Here is a 13,692-nt window from a genome sequence, read left to right as displayed (position 1 = left end):
CAGCAGTGACAGTCGGCACACTGACTCATGGGAAGTGCAGTTCATAAACATATTTACTAACCATAAATATGAACAACTCAGACGCACAATGATCAGTAATGTCATCACCTTTATTAATATTAAAAGCAGTTTGAGACAAAGACATGAAAGGAGGCGGTTACAGTCCAGTGTCTATGGCGTGTTCTGAGATCGCCGAGGCATCGTCACCACCTCCAAACGTGTCGCTGCAGATTCAGTAGTACTGACAGGTGTAGAGTTAGAAAACCAAGTTCACTGTAAAATAGTTATTATCAAAAACATTACTGATCCCTTTGTGAGTAGAAAAGAACTCTGTGGAGCTCCGGGGAACACTTGATAACCGCCGTGACAAGGAAAACAAGGTAGTTAGCACATTAATACAAGTACATGCTGTGAGCCAATCAAATCACTTTAAATCACCAAAGGAAACACGGAGCACATGAGCTCGTTTGGTGAACGACGTCTGTTTTCATTCAAGTGACAGGTGTCGAACTCCAGGCCTCGAAGGCCGGTGTCCTGCAGGTTTTAGATGTTATATTGATCCAACACAGCTGATTTAAATGGCTAAATGACCTCCTCAACATGTCCTGAAGTTCTCCAGAGGCCTGGTGATCTAATCATGTGATTCAGGTGTGTCGACCCAGGGTGAGATCTAACACCTGCAGGACACCGGTCCTCGAGGCCTGGAGTTGGACACCCCTGATTCAAGTGAAAAACGCTGGGTATGAAACACTGAGGATGATCATTTTCACCAAACTTCACTCAGTGTTTAAGTAAAGATGTGGAACGAGACGGCGCGTGACGTTATGTAAGGACACAACAAACCAACGAGTATAATCAGAGTGACACCTGAAAACAGCACAAGTGTAATAATGACTCGTTTATTCACATGTGACGGAGCGAGTAACTGTCCAACAACACAAACTACTTTCTTCAAACGTCTCTGTCCTTCATCATTAGTTACTGTAACTGAACAGGTCGTTTTTAGAATCATTTTCTTGTCTTTGTATCCAAAGCTGTGACTTTACTGAGCAACAGTATCAGGATTTGTTTTGGGCGGAGTCACGTGTAGCTTTGTCTTTGAGCCCAGCTGGAGCCTCAGATCAGCTGAACTCTGTGTTTGTGATGCAAACTGAAATGTACTAACATTTTCTAAATAATTTGTCTGTAGTTTCCACAGATGATATCAAACAGACAAGAACAAAGTGGTGTCACAGTTTTGAAATCTAAAGCTGAAAAGTGGAGGTTTGGGCTGCAGCCATGTTAGGAGCCACAGCTTTATAGACGAGAGGGTGGAGGCCAGCCCGACTGTCAGCCAGTGCTATTATTTTAATCAGTTTCTTCGCTAACTCAGTTTCCCTGGGTCTTTTCCCGTGTGTTATGAATAAATCTGATCTTTTTTGGTACCAGTACTGGTTTTATTTTGTTGTATTTATCCGCGACACCTTAAAGGCCGGTCCGTGAAAATATTGTCGGACATAAACCGGTCCGTGGTGCAAAAAAGGCTGGGGACCGCTGTTCTAGAAATACTGTGAAGTTGGGTATTTTCTCACGAGTCCATGGGAACTGGTTCCCTTTGAGCCAAGCAGCACTGAGAGAAGCTACAGCTGCTGCCTTTAAAAAGATCCAAGAAGATAAGAACAAATAATAAATCCTCTTTAAACAGTAGAACGGTTTCTGTTTTTCAAGTTCCAGGTCAGTCTCAACGAGCTCTAAGGTGGACGTCTTCACTAAAACTGATTTCAATCTGAAACGAGCCGATTAAAGAATACTGAGGTGTCACACCGGAGCGAGGGGTAGGGCAGTGGGAGGAGTTTAGCGATCCACTCCAGTGCTTGCAGAGCTACAAGGTGGTGATGAACGTGGCAGCAACATCCTCAAACACTTCCCTTCTTCAGTAGAGAAGGAAGTCATTGAAGTGATCCCTTCTTTCATTCGTACTATGTATTTACAGCATGTTTAGCTGCTGTCAGTGCAGCATACAAAGATATCCACTTACAAACAGATTCCTCCCTACGGTGCTGCAGTCAAGCGCAACTAATGCAAAGGTACAGGAAGCGAGTGGTTGAGTGTGAGGAGCACGAGCCGCAGTCCTAACGATGGCCCGTAATGACTACAGTGAAAAATATCTAATATCAAAAACATTATCAAAACTTCTACTCTAGATGTAGCTATCAAACCTGGAGCGCTGCGAATGCTAACAGTGCTCTCCTTCTTTGTACAGTAGTTACTCACAGTGTTTATATACAAGTCATTTCACATATTAGTGCCTTGGAACAAAGGTGCTGGTTCAGTAAGGGATGGTGCCGTGATCGGGTCTGATCTCCCTGACGGTGCTGGAGCTGATCATGGGGAAGAAGGACAAAACATATTACAGGTCACATCTGCTTTTATATCACCGTGTAAGTTTGGTTGAGTTTAAGTGTTTACCTTAAACGCTGCATTAGGTAAAGAAGCTGGAAAGGAAAAGACAGAAAGAGGCGTTTAGTAACTGTACGACTCGGTGCGTCACTAACAAGCCTGCTGCGGTGACAGAAGGCTGAGGCTTAGGGTGACACCACCAAGGATCTTCTGCAGGGTCAGGGAAGACTTTGCAACAATCACAGGTTACGGCTTCGAAAGCAAAGTGCCCCAACTCTGACCGCTGACCATGACTGCATCTCTGATGTACAGTAGCATCACTTCACTCAGTACTGTTAGACTCCTGAATGACGATGTTGTTCAGTAACAGACAACTGATCCTTATGAGTTTAACTGGACGCTGACAAACAGGGTCCAGTCAAACATGAACAGCATGTTTGCTCCACATGTTTGAGTTGCACCTGTACCTGATGTAACCTCTGATCTGTTTTACCTGAAATGATGCGTTTACATCGACTGCTCACAGCACAACAATAAAACGCCTGCACTTAGACATTACATGGGCTTACGGTTCATTTCAGCATTGGTCTGAACATCTTAGTGCTTATGTTGAAGGCCCTGCATTGTGCTGGACCCTAACCCTGACAGCCTGCTTTGTTCCTGCAGGTCAAACAGCTGTTTCTGCTGCAAACAAACGTTTTTATTAATTTTCCTGGACTATTGTTGATCGTTATTTCATCTTTTTTCTTCTGTTTCTGTGGGTTTGAACTCTTTTCCATCATATTAAGGACGTCACAGGCAGCATAACATTTCCACGGCCTCTCCAGACCCTTTTCGTGTCTTTCACATTGCTCAGGGTGAATCTATGAAAAGCACAGGGCCCCACTGGTGGACCTGCCAGTTCTGGTATTCTATGGCAAAGGCCAATCAGAGTCCACTGGAGGCCGCCCTCATGAAGTCTGTTGTTTGGTCAGAGCCATTACACAGTGGCCAGTTAGAGGTCATCCTGTTCCTCGTTGCATAAAGAAGCAAATACTGGTCCTGCTGATGGTTTATGGACGTACAGTCCTCTACCTGCCTGCTACTGCAGACTATGCTAGCAGACAGCAAGCAGTACTGACGTGATGCTATACTCTGATTAAACGTCAGCTGCTGTGCTACCAGCACAGTAAGTAGTACGGTAAATACATTAGTGTAGTTTGACCTTTGACCTCAGGTTTGCTGAATGTTGTGGGTACAACACTGACCACAGTGAAGGCAAGCCTAATATTAGCATGCTTTGGTAGCATTCAGATGCAGCTACAGGGCTTCTGTGCAGTTTAGCACAACAGGAGCCACATTTGGAGAAAGTGAGCTGTGACTGTGCCACTGTAGCCAAACATGCTAGCTGTTAGCTAGTTCCTGCATTGTTTTTTCAGCTTCTTGGGCACGTGGATTCCTGTGTTTCTGTTCATCATGGCGTCGTTATGTGTGTGATCAAAATCATATCAGCATTTCATTTCTAACTGTGGCACTTTAAAACCAGGACAGATGGTCTGCTGCGACAGTCGCTAACGTGTTGCTAACTACAGCTAGCTAACACCGCTACACTAAAACAACAGGACATGCTGCATGGAGAGCAAAGAGCCAGGCTTTGGTTTGGAATACAGCGTGTGGATGGTGGGACAGACGTACGTGTTCAAGTGCTAACAAAGCTTTAATATGCTAGCTGCTGGTGGGGGTTGTTCTACTGCCAGCTTGTAGTAATTAGTAGTAGTTAGGTGTTAATACGAAACTGAATTCATTAATTGTAATTAAAGAATTATTAATTTAATAATTTATTTTTTAAATAAAATGTATTTGTTATATATTCACATTTATTTTTAAACAATAATAATAATGAAAAATGATGAGTTTGTGGCACATTCTTGCTTCCACACAACACTGTTAGGGTCACATGACTACCCCACAGCTGCACCTTAAACAGCACACAGATCACACAGCAAAGCTCAAGAGAAGTCTCCACATGGATCCATCACACCCACCGGTGACAAACACACATGCGGTGTGTGCGAGTGTCTCACGAGTAGTAAGCCGACGCTTTCTTGCTGGAGTACGGTGGGAGTCGGCGCATGTAGAGAGGGGGGGGCACCCTGATGAAGCATGGAGGAGGAAGAATGAGTGTGATGATGGAGCTCAATAAGCCTTGTCCCTAAACAGCAAACTGAATGTTACGCTTGATTCATGCGTCAGAGCTGCAGGATAAAACTGTGACGTTACAACAGCTATGAAAACAAACACGAGTCCCAGCAGACAGGAGTGTTTGTGTGGATGCAGGTTTATTATGGAGCATTGCAATGAAGAAATGTTGCTCTTTAGTTCACACTGCAGCCTTAAGCTGTGCTGATGTTTGCTGACTGTTACACTCACTAATACGACAGCTCTTACTGCAGAACATTTAAACGATTTACAAATGTTTTTGATGATCATTTGCTGCAAAGTGAACCGACTGTGAAAAAGGGCGTTTTGCACCCAGTGTGTCGAAGTCCTGTTTGGAAGTGCAGCCACATTTATCTGACTCACTGAAGATTCACAAAGTCCTGAGAACAGCAGTCCACTTCAGTACCCTGCTCAGTGAGTCTGACCTCTGACCTCCACTCTTTCAAACAGCAACACCAATCAAAGCGCAGCGTGAACCCTCCATGAGGTCGCCTAGCTGTGCGAGTGTTTAACACCTCCCAGAGGTACGTTTGCATTTCTACTGAGGCTGGAGAAAACAGAGCCATCAAACATCTGTACGGTCACACGATGTTTACAGACAAATGTCATTATGGTTGGTTAATGTTCAATGAAATGTTAAGACCTGAGAGTACTTTACACAGCAAAAAGAGACGCTCTCCATCAGTGCATTTAACAAACCAGTCATGGCAACCAGTACGATCCCAATAACAGTGATTGGATATAACGAACTATAATTCTTTCAGACGTGCTGCTGCCATCAAATGAAACGAACCTTTGTTCTTTATAAAGCTGTTCTGCTGTCACATTTATGACTTTGCAGATTGTTGTGTTCTGTTATTATTCACATTTTACACAGTTTGTCCCAAAACTGGGGAAAACTGTCTCCCAGTACTGACGGATGTGTGGACACGTACTGGCCACAGCAGCTGTCTGCAAATCGTTTCATTTACTGGTACAGATGTTGCACAGTGGATCCAGCAGAGGGCGCTCTGACTGCTGTAAGGACCAGCTGCTGGGAGCAGAGCTGTCTGTTCTCACATCAAGTATGGCTATCAGTTAATAACAGAGCCCGTGTCGGTGTGGCTCGAGCTGCCAATCAGTGAAACGTGTGTGTGCAGCGTTTTCTCACCAGCTCGCCCGCACGGCCTCGATGTCGCTCACTAAGTTTTGAGCCAAACAAATTCCAAAGATCTGTGGATGAAACACAAGAAGAGTTGGACACCCGAAGGACCCGAGAGCACGATGCGTTCGCTCGACACCCGAAGGTGCGCGGCACCGACCTGCAGCAGCGCAACGCCGATGAAGATCCCCGCCACCAGCGTGAGGTTGTCCTGCAGCCACTTCTCAAACTGGGGCACGCAGCCTTTAACGTTGATGTAGTCCTTCTGCTCGGAGTCCTGCGTGCACACAAACATGTGTCATTTCAGATATTCATGTCCCGGGGCTTTGGTCGTGACAGGAACAGAAATGACCTGTAACAACGAGTCTGTTTCCTTCTTTCTTTGCAACGTTCAGACTTCTGATACTCGGAGATCATCATTTGTATCCTCGATTACTAAAAGTTTAACAAACGTGGTGTTTTTGTCACGACTGCCGTGACCTGACCTGTGACAGACGGGCCTTTAACAGCGTTATGGAGCTGATGGATGAGCATGTGATGCTGGTTAACCACATGCTACATGCATGTATCACAGCCTTCACGTGTACACACACACTGACAGGAAGTCTGAAACACATTTAGTTTTATTATGATCCAATCTGCTGCCCTCGAACAAGAGGTCAGAGGTCATATATGACATGTTTTAAATCTTAGTATTATACCTTCTATATGTTGTTGTGAGGCCAATAAATCATTACGATGACCCAACTCTGCGCCCCCGCACTGGTTTACCAGTTACTCACTGGTTTACCAGTTACTTACTGGTTTACCAGTTACTTACTGGTTTGGCTCGAATGTCGTAGCCACACTGAGTGTTGATCACGTCCTCCTGAAAGCAAGAAACAATCCTGGGTTTAGCCGTGAGCAGGTGGAGTCAGCTGACCACACCGGTGACAAACAAACGCCAACATCAACAACGATGTGTGAGGAAGTCGTACCGCTGGGTCCTTGGTGCAGCAGGAGAAGGGAACGCCGCACTTTTCCCGACTGGGGTTTCCATCAGTGCAGTTAAAATAGATGTTCAGGTTCCAGTCGTCTGCTCCGAAAGCACCACAGCACTCCCACTGCAGCCAGGCACAAACACTCCTGTTAATAGGACTGCACACGATCAGCACACGCTTTAAGGTGGTCCGAGGACGGACACGTAGAAAGACGCGCGTTAAAAATGGACACTACTCCTTAAATGATCCAGTTCATGTCAAATACAAACTTTCACTACAATGAACCCGTCCAGCACATAGACTGCACCGCAGCTTTACAGCTTCATGGACACGGCACGTGTATTAGCATGCAGGCGTGACGCGGACGCTGTTACAACGACACCAATACCAGTATGATCATGTATGATGATGGTGTAATAACATTGTCACGCGTCAGTACTTACATATTCCTGAGTGAAATCGATGAGGTTCTGCAGGTCGATGTCGTCCCGATACGCCCGGATGTTGTTGTTGATGAACAGGTTGAGCTGGTCTTTAATCCAGTCCTTGAAGACAAACGCCAGAACTCCCGTCGTTAACTCCAGGAAGAAGATGATTCCAAGGAACACCGAGAACTACGACAGAAGAAGCAGACGCTCAGCACACTGAAGCCTGCTGCTTGTTGATGCGTGACAACGATTTGGAACATACAAACTTCAGTAGAAACGTGTTTTCCCGCAGCGCTCCGATGCATCCGGCAAAGCCCAGGATGAACATAACCCCCCCAACCACCATGAAGAGCCAGACTGGGTCCAGACCCCCCAGGTCTGTGATAGATGAGAGGTTGGACAGGACCCCCTGCAGAGGACAGACGCAGCACTCAGTCTGAGCCGGTTTGGTCAACAGGGCCACAAATAAATGCATGAAGTAGTTTTTCAGCGTCACTCTGAGACAGGATATTTCTAATTTTAGAGATGTTGCACAAATGGAAGAAAGCAGTCTTACATATGTGTTTAATATGTGCACTGAAGGACATGTCCTGGTCAAAAATGACTCCAAGGTTCCTCACAGCGTTACTGGAGGCCAAGGTAATGCCATCCAGAGTAAGAATCTGCTTAGATACCATATTTCTAAGCTTTTCAGGGCCGAGTACAATAACCTCAGTTTGATCTGAATTAAGAAGCAGAAAGTTAGCGGCCATCCAGGTCTTTATGTCTTTAAGACATTCCTGCAGTTTAACTCATTGGTGTGTGTTATCTGGCTTCAGTTACAAGTGTTTGAAGCAAAAACCAACATTTGACATCATCTTTCCAAAGTTGCTTATTTCAGTGCTTCGTTTATCAGTTCTGTGAACACTTCCCACGTTCAAACAGAAGTGCTGTCACATGACCCTGGGAAACACGGAGCCCTCAGCTGTGTCACATTTCTGACTTTAGTAAAGTTCACATGAAAGTCAAGTACACTAAACAACACGAACACACGTGTGGAAAATGACTGACAGCTCATTAAATGAATCAGGTTTTGGATTGGAGGTCACCTGACTTTGCTTTGAAATGCTTGGCTGTCCACGCTGCAGGACAGGAGCGTGGGTTTCTGTGCTGCTTCCACGCTCGTGAGCAGCTCACGGAGTCACGCACACGCGTCCGTCACACTGGAACACGCTGACGTCTCAGTCAGTGTAATGACGTTGTTCTCACGTGTTCTTACCTTCTCACTCCACGCCCACAGTCCGATTCCCACTAAGGCCATGCCCAGCAGCTGCAAGACACGGACCACATCTCATTAAGGTGAAGATGCACGCGAACACAATCACATGACGTCACTGACTCAGTGTTATTTAAAGGTTTCCCCCGTGACGTTTCTCGTGTGTCACTCAGCAACAATAAGCAGTGTGTGTGCGTGTCCATCACACGGAGGCCCTCAGCTGTCATTAAAGCCGATTAGCTGTGCTGTGGACTAAGCTGCAGCAGGAACGCTCACGTTACTCTGAGTAAATGGTAAATGGCCTGTATTTATATAGCTGCTAGTAACAAACTCCTGTATTTATATAGCGCCTTACTAGTCCCTAAGGACCCCAAAGCGCTTCACACATCCAGTCATCCACCCATTCACACACACATTCAAACACTGGTGATGGCAGCTACATTGTAGCCACAGCCACCCTGGGGCGCACTGACAGAGGCGAGGCTGCCGGACACTGGCGCCACCGGGCCCTCTGACCACCACCGGTAGGCAACGGGTGGTGGTCTGAAGTGTCAGTAACGGGATCGATGCCTCCCCCGTTACTGATAATAACACACGTCACCCACGCACAGCTGCTCACCCAGAACAGGATGTTGAATCCAAAGATGAAGTATTTGATGCAGCAGCTGACTTCGTGGCCTTTGTAATGATTCCCCGACATGATCGTGGGTGGAGGAGACACGGCCTGCTGCTGCTTCACGGGGTTCGTGCCGTGCGGGAGGGAACAGGTTCAGCGCTCCGTGGACGCATGTCACCGTGGGCTTCCGGTCCGCACAGAGGCCCTGGCACACGGACGGATGTGACCCGCTAACACGGAGGAAACACGGATAGCAAACAAACAGCGGCCCTGATCTACGCCGGACAAGTGCAGCGCATCTCCGCCGCTCCCGACAAGCGAAGGCGGCAGGAGGCGGGGCCAGTGCGACGGAGAGTCGGAGGTGATTGGTTAGAACGACACAAAGGCAGGACAGTCTACCAATAGGATCCAAGGAACACTGATGTACTTCCGTGTCGTTATTGCAGCGATCGTTCCAGATCAAACACTAGTTTGGAAAATTCTCCTGAATGTGTTTAATGAAGACGCGCAAACTGTCCCGGGATTACACGGAGAAGCCTTAAAGCGCGCGGACAGGAAGCGTTTCACCCACAGTCGTGTCAGACCCACGGAACCAGATCAAGACCAAAGCTTATGACATTCATGTTTGGAGAGAAACGACACACACATTCATACACAGTAGAAATCTCAATGCTGCAGCTTCTTTCTTTCTCTCCAGGAGCCCACAGCGGCTCATACGCTGCAGCAAAACTATAATCATAGTTAAATGAATGTTTTGCTACAGTCACTGAGTCTGTGGAGGAAACACGGGGCCTCGCTCTGTTCCGCGTGGTCCAGTTAAAACAGCTGGTGAATAAATAAAAACATGTTTCTGGTTGATTTTCAGATTCATGTGAAGTTATTGGATCATCCGATGCTGGCATTGATACACGTGTTCTTTATGCCAGCACATATTGATACATTCAGTTCAATTCAACTTTATTTACACAGCGCCAAATCACAACATCAGTCATCTCAAGGTGCTTCATATTGCACAGTAGACCCTACAATAATACATACAGAGAAAAACCCAACAATCATATGACCCCCTATGAACAAGCATTTTGGCGACAGTGGGAAGGAAAAACTTCCTTTAAACAGGAAGAAACCTCCAGCAGAACCAGGCTCAGGGAGGGGCGGGGCCATCTGCTGTGATTGGTTGGTTGCAAAGACATGCTGTGGAAGAGAGACAGAGGTTAATAACAGATATGATTCAATGCAGAGAGGTCTATTAATACATAGTGAGTGAGAAAGGTGACTGGAAAGGAAAAACTCAATGCATCATGGGAATCCCCGGCAGCCTACGTCTATTGCAGCATAACTAAGGGAGGATTCAGGGTCACCTGGTCCAGCCCTAACTATATGCTTTAGCAAAAAGGAAAGTTTGAAGCCTAATCTTAAAAGTAGAGATAGTGTCTGTCTCCTGAATCCAAACTGGAAGCTGGTTCCACAGAAGAGGGGCCTGAAAACTGAAGGCTCTGCCTCCCATTCTACTTTTAAATACTCTAGGAACAACAAGTAGGCCTGCAGAGCGAGAGCGAAGTGCTCTAATAGGGTGATATGGTACTACAAGGTCATTAAGATAAGATGGGGCCTGATTATTTAAGACCTTGTATGTGAGGAGCAGGATTTTGAATTCTGGATTTAACAGGAAGCCAATGAAGGGAGTTCTGTTTGTCGCTGTGTATTTACCACCTCCATTAATGAAGCTTCCTCACATCAGAGGAGCCACACAGCTCCTCCTACGAGCCAGGACAATGCTGGCACATCTCTCTCTGTTCCCTATGTGTTGTTTCTGTTCCGTTAAAGTGAGTTTCAAATCTCTCCAAGGATCTGTCGTCAGCCTTAAAATGTTTCATTTCCTTTTGTGTATATCCAGGAAGGATGTGTGCACATATTGTTTCCTCACCAACTCATTTTCCCTTTGACTAGTTCCTTTAACATGTTGACTAGTTTTCCATCACGGTAACCACAGTCAGCAGAAACCAAGCACAGCCACAGTCCGTTCTTTATGCTGAGGGTTTATTTCAGTTCAGTTTTCAAGAGAGGTTAAAGGTCAAAGCAACAGTGGATAGAAGTGATGTAATAGGCAGAAGAACATTTAGGAACAGTCGTTTCATGTGAGGCGTGAGCGGCAGAGGATCTGTGCGAGTGTAAAGACAGCTGACATGAAGAAGACAGTAACAGCTTTACACCACAGAGCTCCACCTGCTGACGTAGCAGCTCCGCTGACACAGAACAGAGCCGCCTGCAGACGCTGCTGATGTTTACATCATCCTCTGATGCAGGCAGCAGTGTCAGCTCCCTAATACTGACTCAGCACACGAGCTGTTCCCCGGGGAATAATTACATGTGCATTATTAATATTAAGCAGTCTTACAAAAACAAAATGCAAATGTTACCTAAAAATCTTTGAGCACAATTTAACCTCAAAATGTTCCAGAGCTCCCGCCTCAGTGCTGCCGTGCTCCTATGTGACTGTCTGTGACGTGTAAAGTAGCTTTAAAGCCATAGGTGGGCGGCTCCACCTACATTAGACTGATGTTAGCGAGCGAGGGTGTGCCTGGTAGAGCACCAGTAAGGGTTCGCTCAGAGAGCCTCTGTGGAGACAGTACAGACTCTGTGTCAGGGCTTCATGGAGCACCAGACTCCCGCTCTCGTCCGTGTAGCGCAGCTGGAAGCCCAGAGCCTCCACGGGCTTCGCAGTCAGCACAGCAGACACATCGAAGACGTCGTAGCCAGACGGCGGCCGCTGGTCCAGGGCTAGCTGTCTCTCCTCCAGGACGGGACGTTCGTCCAGGCGTCCTCGTGAAGCAATGACACTGTGCAGAGTGACAGACACGCTGAGCGGCTGAGGGTGGAGGGCTTTCCTGAACAGGACCAGCTCTGCACCCATCATGAAGGGGCTCAAGCTGGTGATGTTGAACCAGATCCATCCCTGCGGGCCTGCAAAGCATCAAATACAGAGTGTTAGAAGGACTCACACAGCTCCGCCCGTGTAAAGGCTCAGAATCAATGAAGTCCAATGTATTCTTCAAAGATGATTGTAAATATGCACCAAAGGTTCATTCATTTGAAGAATTAAAAACAAAATAGAAAAATCAGCAGTGGATCAGGTGAGTCAGCACTGCATGTCGTCTTTTTTCTCTTGGTGGTGAGAAACTTTACAGCAGCAGCGATGAGCAGATTTCAGTGGAAACATCTGAAGATCGTTCTGTCTGCATGTGAAGACATTTGAAAGCAGAGAAACTAAAGGAAACACTATCAGAGGGAGCACATGACAGTGACGAGAGGGACCATACAGGAAGTCCAAACTCAAGGCCAAACATGCAACGTCAGGGTTTCTCGTGAACCATAAGACGTTTGTTGCTGCAGCAGAAAGAAGATGCAGCGGTTACTTCATGTCACACGTCAGTGATGCAAATTTAAAACACATATAGCAAAGTTCAAGCTGTTCTGATAATGCAGGGATGTTGCTGTGAACTACAAAGTGTCAGCTTAGTTTTATTTGTCCTCTAAATAGCATCAAAAACATCGACATCGAAAATCACTGCAGATGATAAAAGATCCGCTCGTCTGCTCGTTACCAGCCAAGGAGCTGATGCGCTTTATTATTGTAGTTTGCTAAAACATTTCTGTTCCTGTTCTGGCCCAGTTGGACTTCAGCTCCAGATCCAGATGTTACCTGTCTATGTGCAGCTGTGTTCAGCTGGAGCACAGCTATAAGCTAATGTTCACGCCTACACTTAAGGTGACCAAAGCTACAAAGCTGTCCTGTAGCCACGCTGATGATGATGAGTTCACATAACTATACTGAGCAGTGGGCTGTACTGTTGTTATTAGTGGAGTGAGGAGGATGAAGAGGAGGGGGAGGATGGTACAGAACAGTTTGCTGGAAAAAGTTATTTTATGCAGGCTTTGTGCGGCCTCCAGCAGCACGCATGGATATGAACAGCATGGCTGCCACTACGCTCCTCTCCACTCATGAAACAGGGATACATGAAGCTCTGTGGTGAGTCTGCACGACAAAGGGGGGATTCAAAAAACAGCTATAGCACCAGTTTGTTGTGCTACAGGTCTGTGGAGCAGCAGTGGGACTTTCCAGTGTCTGTGCTGAATGATGCTACTTCAGCTGATTCGCTGAACTGTCTCTGTGAGATTAACAGACTGAAATAATGTGCATGTTTCTCACTTTAGCTGCTTTGGCACAAATGGTGCTTTAACCTGTTGATAACTAAAGATTCCACCTTAAAACTGCAGGATTGGATCTGTGATTATTCTTAAACGCTACAATATCCAACTAATTAAGCTGCTTTTGAAGGCAACATTTTAATGTTGACTTGAGGTTTGCACGTGTGAAAGGGACTGACTGCATTTCATTAATATTAATTACAAGGCACTGCAAGCATGACACTGTGATTGGCAGCAGAACCCTTACAGTTCATGTGCTGTCAGATGGCCGTGCAGGACCTTGAAGCCCTGCACGGCCATGTTTGTGGCCACAGTCGCTCTGCAAGTGCTCCAGTGAAACATATGAGCCCTTACATGACACCATGCTCCAGTTCCTCATCCACACACGGGGAACTTGCTGTTTTCTTGCTTTACTGCAGATCACGGTCTTTGATCACATCGTTATTGTCAAAGCAACATGTAAAGGATTACTGTGTTAAAGGAAG

The 13,692-nt window shown here is 46.3% G+C and overlaps 2 protein-coding genes across 4 annotated transcripts in view; both read right to left on the bottom strand.

Moving 5' to 3' along the window:
- LOC113015885 (NACHT, LRR and PYD domains-containing protein 3-like) overlaps positions 1–13,692 on the bottom strand; it is a 525,401-nt gene that overhangs the window by 256,184 nt on the left and 255,525 nt on the right. The gene's annotated exons all lie outside the window — the stretch shown is intronic.
- On the bottom strand, positions 1,490–9,359 carry LOC113016152 (tetraspanin-5-like). 3 transcript variants are annotated; one of them, XR_003271196.1, is made up of 11 exons: positions 9,002–9,359; positions 8,386–8,436; positions 7,390–7,536; positions 7,143–7,313; positions 6,697–6,822; positions 6,540–6,587; positions 5,880–5,996; positions 5,729–5,790; positions 4,404–4,511; positions 2,449–2,474; positions 1,490–2,360 (listed from the first exon to the last, which is right to left on the bottom strand). XR_003271196.1 is itself a non-coding variant. In XM_026158742.1 (11 exons), the coding sequence occupies exons 1-10, from the start codon at positions 9,080–9,082 to the stop codon at positions 2,462–2,464; spliced, it is 885 nt and encodes a 294-aa protein (XP_026014527.1). In that variant the 5' UTR covers positions 9,083–9,359; the 3' UTR covers positions 1,490–2,360; positions 2,449–2,461. The 3 variants fall into 3 exon arrangements, 2 of the variants coding, with proteins under 2 accessions (XP_026014527.1, XP_026014542.1); XM_026158742.1 differs by having other exon boundaries at positions 4,443–4,511; XM_026158757.1 differs by lacking the exon at positions 4,404–4,511 and having other exon boundaries at positions 9,002–9,357.

This window comes from Astatotilapia calliptera, chromosome 3 (genome assembly GCF_900246225.1).
Source record: "Astatotilapia calliptera chromosome 3, fAstCal1.2, whole genome shotgun sequence".
NCBI classification, from domain to species: Eukaryota; Metazoa; Chordata; class Actinopteri; order Cichliformes; family Cichlidae; genus Astatotilapia; species Astatotilapia calliptera.
The sequence above is the reverse complement of the archived record's forward strand: the minus strand, read 5'-3'. Positions and strand labels throughout refer to the sequence as shown.

What these genes read in the sequence shown, in the direction of transcription:
- LOC113016152 (XM_026158742.1), bottom strand. Translation starts at nt 9,082, where the DNA reads ATGTCGGGGAATCATTACAAAGGCCACGAAGTCAGCTGCTGCATCAAA. An exon ending in TCGATTTCACTCAGGAATAT is followed by an intron (nt 6,823 to 7,142) that starts GTAAGTACTGAC and finishes GCCTGGCTGCAG; the next exon opens with TGGGAGTGCTGTGGTGCTTT. An exon ending in TCGGCGTTGCGCTGCTGCAG is followed by an intron (nt 5,791 to 5,879) that starts GTCGGTGCCGCG and finishes TTTCATCCACAG; the next exon opens with ATCTTTGGAATTTGTTTGGC.